At 42.0% G+C, this 8,616-nt stretch overlaps 1 protein-coding gene across 1 annotated transcript; it reads left to right on the top strand.

Moving 5' to 3' along the window:
- The first annotated feature begins 491 nt into the window (after positions 1–491).
- Positions 492–7,335, top strand: LOC124506066 (olfactory receptor 998-like). Its single transcript, XM_047072069.1, is given in 5 exon segments — positions 492–626; positions 3,107–3,249; positions 5,174–5,241; positions 5,244–5,851; positions 7,225–7,335. Coding segments are annotated over 5 exon segments (1,065 nt in total).
- Positions 7,336–8,616: the final 1,281 nt, after the last annotated feature.

The following is an 8,616-nucleotide window of genomic DNA, read 5'->3' on the forward strand; positions in this document are numbered from 1 at the left end:
AATTTGTATACTTGAACCTGAGGACCGTTCTTTTCACCTAAGATGTATACAAGCATTGAAACACATTTATGTTTATATCTCTTACTTTCACTAATAAAACATTGAGGACAGTATTTTTCTGATAGTCTCTTAGTTTTTTCCTGTAAGTCTAGTAAAGATGGATTCTTAAGTAATCAAACACTTGATAGAGACAAAGAAAGCAAGGAAATAATTTTGATAAAGCCCAGATTACTTAGAAGAGAAAGAAAAACTCTCACAATCTTATCAAGATAGAGCAATAGTCCAAGAAACCTACATGGCTTAGCAGATGAAGGAAAATCAAGTTTAGTTCTATGTAAGCACACCTCGTCTGCCAGCCCCGAAGACAGCAGGGGGTGGACACCTGCCCTTTCTTCTCTAACCTCAGCTCTTCTAACTTTCTAACGCAAGCGTCAGTCTCTAGCTGTGCGTAGGTGACTAGGCAGGCTTCCCACAGCAGAGGCCAGCCCACCATGCAGCCACTTCTTCCTTACTTTGCAGCAGTCCCACAAACAGGGGCATCGAAGCAGCTGGCATCTGGGGGCATCTCTGCACTCAAGCGGCGGTCCACCAGCATCCACACACAGGCCACCCCTCCCCATACAGAGGTCACGGGCCAACTTGAGATTTCCCTCCTGATGCCTCTTTCCCGAGACTCCATTCTCAGGTCTCCTAGCTGGCTCACCAATTGTTGGTTCCTAAACTTGGGAATTACCTAGGCAACATCTAAAACTGGCCGCTGTCGTCAGAGGGCAGGAGAGACTGAGGAAAGAGGCAGCCCACATCGTATGGCAGGTGGCAAGTTTAACAAAGAAGAACGCTTCCAGATAATGCTCCTTTGGGAGAGCAGCATGATGAGCATCTCTCCACACCTGCCTGCCGGAATCTTTTAAAGTTTATTAATTTTTTGAGAGAGATAGAGAGAGAGCATGAGCAGTGGAGGGTTAGAGAAAGAGCGAGGAGACAGAAGATCTCAAGTGGGCTCCATGCGGTCAGTGCAGGGCCGGATGTGGGGCTCGAACCCAGGAACCATGAGATCATGACCTGAGCTAAAATCAAGAGTTGGACACTTAACCGACAGAGCCTCCCAGGCGCCCCCTTAAACGTTTATAAAGGGACCTTAACTGGATTCAGTCACATACGCCATCCAGATCGTCTCAACAACACATTACTCCCTTGAGGCTGCCTCCTTGAAAACAGCTCCCGCTGTGGACAGGTGGGCAGAGTGTACATTCCAAGGACGGTGGGTGGGGGCCTCAGAGCCTCTGATTGCCCAGGTCCAGCTAGACGGTCAATGGGTAGCTACATCCTCTTGACGACCACCTCTAGTCAGCCAGTTAGCTAGCCATTATATTAAGCAATTATATCTTTTTTGTGTGTGTGTTTACATTCTTCAGAGGGAAAATTTTTCTCAATGTCAAAGTGAAGCATTTTCCTATAATAGAATTTGCTTTATCATCTTTTTCCTATCATATCATTTCCTTCTCTTGAAGTTTCCTAAAGTGTCATTTTCTTTATCTTTTCTTGTTATTGTCTGTTTCCTTACCGGTTTTGGTTGGTTTCAAGTAGAAGAAAAGGGCAAAATGGCTTTATACTACTTGATTAAAAAAATTAAGTTCATTTATTTATTTTGAGAGAGAGAGAGAGAGAGAGAGAGAGAGACCTGAGGAGGGGCAGCAAAAGAGGGAGAATCTCAAACAGGCTCCACAGTTAGCACGGAGCCTGATGCAGGGCATGAACCCACAAACCCTGAGGTCATGACCTGAGCTGGAATCAAGAATCAGATGCTTCACTAACTGAACCACGCAGGTGCCCCTATTCTACCTTCTTTAAGCAAAGTGTATGATATAACTTAAATCCTACATTCAAATTATTACGGATTGTGAAATATTTTTGCTTTAATTTACACGTCGCTCAAAAATGCTTACAGAATATGTCTTCTCTGCAACTCTCTGACATCAGGACTTCATAGGATACAGTCCATTGTAAGACCATGTCCTTGACTCTAAAAGTCAGATGACAGTGGAGACGAGCTACTGGGGAAATGCTATGGCAGTTTCAGAGGTGGGAGATCATAACCCTTTTAGGGGATCCTAGAAGGTTTTTGAGAGAAAGTGGTGACTGAGGTCATCCAACCTATGTGTATTAGTTTCTCAATGCTGTCCTGACAAATTACCACAAGTTTAGTGGCTAAAACAACACAATGTTGTATACACAAATGTATTGATTTAATGCTCTGCAGGCTAAGGAGTCCAACATGGGTCTCACCAGACTACAGTCAGGTGTTGGCAGGATTGCATTGCTTCCTGGAATCTCTAGAGGAAAATGTTTCCCGGTTTCTCCAGCTATTAAACCCTGCCCACATTTCTTAGCTGATGGCCCCTTCCTTCATCTTCAAAACCCGCAAAGTTGCATATCTGCCCATGTTCCCTACTTACATCTCCTGAGAAGGGCTCACAGATAATCTCCTCATTCCAAGGTCCTTAAGTGAATAACATGGGTAAAGTCACTTTTTACCACGCAAGGTGACATGATCACCGGTCCCTGGGGTTAAGAGGTGGATATCACTGGAGACCATTATTCTGCCTATGCCACTGTTCCCTCAATGTGATATTTTCTTCTCTCCTTCATGAAGCTTTATTCCAATCAAGTTGAATGTTCCTGCCTCCCTGCCTCTGTTCATCTCCTTAGTTCTACCCCAAATGTCCCTCCTCTCAATTTCGGGTCATCTCAAACTTGTCCACCTTTCCAAACCAATCTGCCCATGAAATATTTCCCAACCATTTTCGTGCACAATGACATCTCCTTCTTTGAAAAGTCTGTGCTTTGATTTACCTTGAACTCAGCCAGGGGTACTATGAACTTAAAGAAATGAGTATCCCGCATATTGATTAACAGCAAGTTTTGAAATACACTAGCAAGACTTCAGAATGAACCTGATCTGTGGCAACATAAACTCATTGTCAGAGGTACCCCAGAGAGAGTGGTCTTTGGTTTAGTCCAGCTCTTCAGGTCACTAAATGACTGAGGTTTTGATCCCGATTTTAAGCCGGATCTTCTTCTCTCTTTCTGATACTTCAACGTCCAGGTAAATTCTCGGGTCACCGAATGTAGAAATGCAAAGGTCATAGAAATCGTCCCCCTTACAGGGGAGGCGGAGTCTTATTCCTGTTTGCGTGCTGAGCAATGGAAGGATGGAAGCACGTTCCCCTCACCAAACGCCCTCACCTGGTAGGTCCACGAATGTCCACAACCACTGCCTGCCATTGCACGTAGATTTTGAACTGTTAGGCATGAAACGAAAGCGGTGTTTTTCCAACCACTTCAGCTCTCAGTGAAGAAGGGAGCTTTCTCTGAAATGCTGCGGCATATGTCGTCTTGGATTTATCAAACACTGCTTTGAAAAGTGGGCTTTCTTTTTATGCCTAGGCAGTATTTCCCGCGATTGATTTTAGTGCTGTCATTAATAAGCAATTGCCCTGTGGAAAATGCATTCCACAGATAATTCTCAAGTAATGATAAACTCAGGGGGCACAAACATTATATTAACTATTGTTTTGTCACTGTAGCATTTCAGGGTTCACATCTTAATCACTCTATCTTCAAAGTGTGAATATTTTTCTTAATATAGGAAATTGTTTGACCTGGTAACAAACATATGAATCTGGAATCTTTCTTACGGATAATCCCACACCTTGTGTTTCTTACTGTCATTTAAACAGGTTGATGTGTTTTTACTCAGTTGATGAGTCAGAAAAATACTTAAAAATTTTGTAACAATAAAAATGGTAAGCATTTCACACATTGTGTTAATAAAATAGAGATCACCTGTCAGAATTTATGCCTTAAATAGGTTTATAAACATTACAGAGAATTAGGGGAAATAATTTTACTTCAATGAACAAAATATATTCATGGAAATGTATGGTAACATTGCCGCTAATGATCGAGTCAGTTGAGACTAGAGTGGATACTTATTTTTCTTTTGATTTCCATGGAAAGTTCCTATACAATATTTGATAGATTAATTAATGTCAAAGGAAGGGCATCTCAGAGCCTCCCAAACCATTATATTTCTTTTTTGAATTATATGATATGATTATATGAATTACATGATCTGGAAATTTCTTCACTTCACTTAACCCCAAACATGAATCCTCTGTTCCTATTTCTTTCTGCCATTCCTGTACTCATGATGGTTAAAGAGTAAATGTATCCAATCTCTCATTTGCAGGCCTGTCCTTTATAAACATAAAAATGACTATTATGTGTTTCCATAGAACTCCCCCTTGTAAATAATGCTGCCGACATTTGTTGACATTTCTCTTTGTAAGCCTTTTATAAGGGGAAGAGATTAATATACACAGATATGAAAGTTGTCTTCATTTCATCTGAATGGCACTATCCTCTCCGTCAAAACAGGAACTGAAAGGGCTTTATTTCTGTTCTGTTTAGCCGATCCCAAATGTCTATTATCAGGGTCTGAATTTTTCATCATTTCTTACAATCTCACTGGTTACGGTATTCCTAGGTAGGCATTGTTATTCTATCATGTGGTAAAGATGAAATACAGATACTGTTCTCGTTTCAAATACAATTTTAGAAACCATGGGAAATTTAGATTTGATACTTAGACTGCTCTTTTGATGGCAGAGGGTGCCGAATCCAAAAAGATCAAGTATAAATCGGGCAAGTTTGCACGGTGTCCCAACGGACAGGAACTATTCCTCAGGAATACCGTTGCCCGTCCAGTGCTGTTTTCCTAACTGCCTCTTTACAGATTAAAAAACACTTGTAATACATTGAAGAAGCTATGATGAATATGGGGCGCCTGGGTGGCTCAGTCAGCTGAGCGACTGACTTCAGGTCAGGTCAGGATCTTATGGTTTGTGGTTTCAAGCCCATGTCAGGCTCTGTGCGGAAGCAGGAGCCTGCTTCAGATTCGCTGTTTCCCATCTCTCTGCTCCTCCCCTTTTTGTGTTCTGTCTCTCTCTCTCTCTCTCAAAATAAATAAACATTAAAAATTTTTTAAAAGGAGCAATTTTGTGTATGCTAATTAACATTGCAAAAATAAAATGTACTTTTAAATTTCTTACACAGGTTACCACTGACCAGTGAATGACTATGTATTTTTCTTAGCCCCTCGTCCTTTTAGGTATTGTTCCTCTTCTTCCATTGCCCCCAAGATGCTGTGTGATAACTTTGCAGAGAAAAAAGTCAGCTCTCTCAGGGTTGTACCACACAGATGTGGTTCTCTTCTTTCTTTGTGGTATCTGAATGTTTCTTCCTGACGTCCATGGCACATGACTGGTATTTGGCCATCGGCAAGCCCTTGTTGCACGCCCTCATTATGTCCCAGAGGGTCTCTGTGCAGCTGGTTATAGGGCCTTATGGCATGGCTCTTCTAAGCAGCATGACCTATATGACACTGACTTTTTGCTTACCCTTGTGTGGTCCAAATATCATCAATCATTTTTTCTGTGATATTTCCCTTCTGCTTTCTCTTACATGTGCAGACACTTCCGTGACTCAACTTACATTTTTCTTTTTGGCTGGACCTACAGGAATCTTCAGTGGCCTGATCATGATGGTCTCCCATGTTTGCATCCTGGTGGCCATCTGGAAGATCCAGACTGCTCATGGGAGGCAGAACGCTTTGTCCACCTGCTCCTCTCACCTGGTAGTTGTCTCCATCCTGTATGGGACTCTTTTCTTTATCTCTGTTCGACCTGGCTCAAGTCCCTCCCTGGATCTCAATAAAGTGATTTCTCTGTTGTATACTGTGGTGATGCCCATGTGGAACCCCCTCGTCTACAGCTTGGGGAATAAGGAGGTAAGATACACATTTGGGATGAAGTTTGAAAGGAAAACTTCTCCAGCAGTTTTGGTAATTAGAAGTCTGTTGTGTTGTACCTTAGACGTTGGTTTATAACATGTCAAAAGAACACTGGGCTGAGAACTAGAAGTTCCCTTTATTCCTGAGTAGTTACCAGGTTACTTATAGACTGCTTGTATTTTTTTCATCAGTCTTCTCCATTATAAAGTGAAGGGGAATACAAAATACTTTACAGATATATTAAAGGTACAATGTACTATATGCGAACAGAAAGTACAGAGGAACATTTATATAGTCTCATATGTGGGAGGACATTTATTCCAGATTAGAGAGCAAATGTTGTAAGGCAAAGGTCAACAGTGTTCATTAATAAAGGTTCATACACCTTGTTCTGTTGAACAATGGAAAGTGAGAGGGCTTTTGCAAAATAGGTGACTTACAATAAGGTAATGTCCTGATGAGAAAGTCCTGAGCCCAAATGCACATGTGTATGACACACAGGAGGGACATGGGCCAATAAATGGCTCGATGAGCAATGGGTACAGCTGGAAATGGGAATTGCCAAAAATATAAATATACTAAAGGTTGCTGAACTCCACAATGGCTGGGAAACATGAAATTACAATGACAAGACAGTGTTTCTTTTTCATTTGGCACGTTAGCAGACATCACAACGATTTGTGCAATGCTGGTAAGGTTGCCAACGAATATAGATCACGACGTTGCACTTAGCGACAGTAGCTAAGTATAGAACAGCTACATTTTCAGAAAGTAATTTGATGATTTCTGTTAAAATTCACATACTCGTTGACCTGGCTCTCTTACATTTGGAAATCTGTGCTGTCGCAATATCAACACCAGACATAAATGCTGCAACATCATTTGTGGGGGGGGGGGGAGGAAACAACCTCAATTTGTATCATTAGGAGAAACGTACATTCTCTCCTTGAAGTGTTGGGTGGCTAATATTAAACAAAGTAAATTAAATATTAATGTTTTGGTTCGGAGGAAACGTCCTGATACAATCATTGATAGATAAGAAAAAAAATCAAGTCAAACCTTAATCTGTAGAACCGATCACAGTTTGTGTGGGTTTGCAACTTCCTGGGGAGCTTCCGCTGAAATCCGCAACCGGCCCCCATCACCAAAGGCAGGGAGAGACCAAAGAGAGAAGCAGGCCACTCCGGAATGGTAGGGAGCAGGTTGAACAGACAAGAGAACTTACTTGCGAGGTTGTCCTGGGCGCAGCAGTAAGACCATAGCCCTTCTGCCTCCCGCCCAATCTTGAAAGATTAGATAGAGGCAGTCACACATGCCGTCCAGAGCGTCCAAGAACACATGACTGTCTCAAGGCTGTGTCCTTGGGGCAGTTTTTGGGAGCCGAGAAGGCAGGCAGAATGCACGGACAGGGTCTGGGAGAGGAGCCTCCAGTTGCCAGGGTCCAGATCACAGATCAACCAGAGGTCAGATCTTCTCGTTGACCAACCCCCCAACATGTAAACAAAGGTGAAAAAGGTGGGGGTAAAACCTACCTCATGTGTAAAAGACATTGGTGTGTGCCTATGGACATGATCATAGAGAGAATTGTGCAAAGTCACTGGCCACGCTGTTAACATTGTTACTTTAGTAACATGACATTGAAAGGAGCCACAAGCAGCAGGAGCTTCGTGCTTGTCTGAGTTGTCGGACTTGTTTTGCAACAAATATGCTTAATTTCATAACTAAAATTTACTCTTGAAAAGCTGCCATCTGTGTCAAAACTGAAGGCATGAATAAGTGAATGAATGAAAATATCCATAAGTAAATAGATTTAGGCAGATGGACTCAATGACTTCTGGTAAAGCTATTTCTCCATCCGAACACTCTCTGGTTTAATGAAACACTTTTAGCTACTGGTGAATGAAATCTTTGTCAAAAACTAAGTAAAACCGAGAGATTCTTAGCAACTCTCTGCTCCCATCTCACTTTTTCCCTCTGAGGACCTGTATCTCCCCTCATCCCTCACCCTTCACCCCAGAATCTGTCATTTTTATACAAGGTGGTATGTTTTCTCCTTATTAACCACTTTGAAATGATAAAAAAAAAATGCTGAATTCAAAATGGCACAATGCAAATGATGCAATTGGGAAAGTAAACTACTAAGTTAATTAATTATTAATGTTCAGGTAAATTTTATAGTTTATGTAGCACAGCATTTCATACAGAGAATGTATGCTTCTCCTAGTGATACCCCTTCAGCTGGTTTCCTTTTATTCTCCCTACAAATGATGTTGCCACATGTGTATCTGACATTTATATTTCTGTAGCACAGATTTCCAAATGTAGGAGAGCTAGGTCCCAGATTATGAATGATTAACTTTGTTAGTTGTTTGGGGCGCTGGGGTGGCTCGGTCGGTTGAGCGTCCGACTTCGGCTCAGGTCATGATCTCACAGCTCGTGAGATGGAGCCCCGCGTCAGGCTCTGTGCTGACAGCTCGGAGCCTGGAGCCTGCTTCAGATTCTGTGCCTCCCTCTCTCTGCCCCAACCCACTCACATTCTGTCTCTGTCGCTCTCAAAAATAAATAAACATTAGAAAAATCATAATTTGTTAGTTGCCAGTTTGGTGACATTTCCCAGCACCATTTTACTAAGACTTGATAAAACTTGGGCTTAGGTGAGCCAAAGGGAAATGTGTTTTCATCTAGAAAGATCAACAGTTTCTTCCCGGTCACACTTTGCCTTAAAATGACTCTATCCTGCATCTTCATTATATGACAGGTGT

This window comes from Lynx rufus, unplaced genomic scaffold (assembly GCF_022079265.1).
Source record: "Lynx rufus isolate CCGP_SWC_20201006 ecotype Redwood Valley unplaced genomic scaffold, mLynRuf1.p SCAF_9, whole genome shotgun sequence".
NCBI lineage: Eukaryota > Metazoa > Chordata > Mammalia > Carnivora > Felidae > Lynx > Lynx rufus.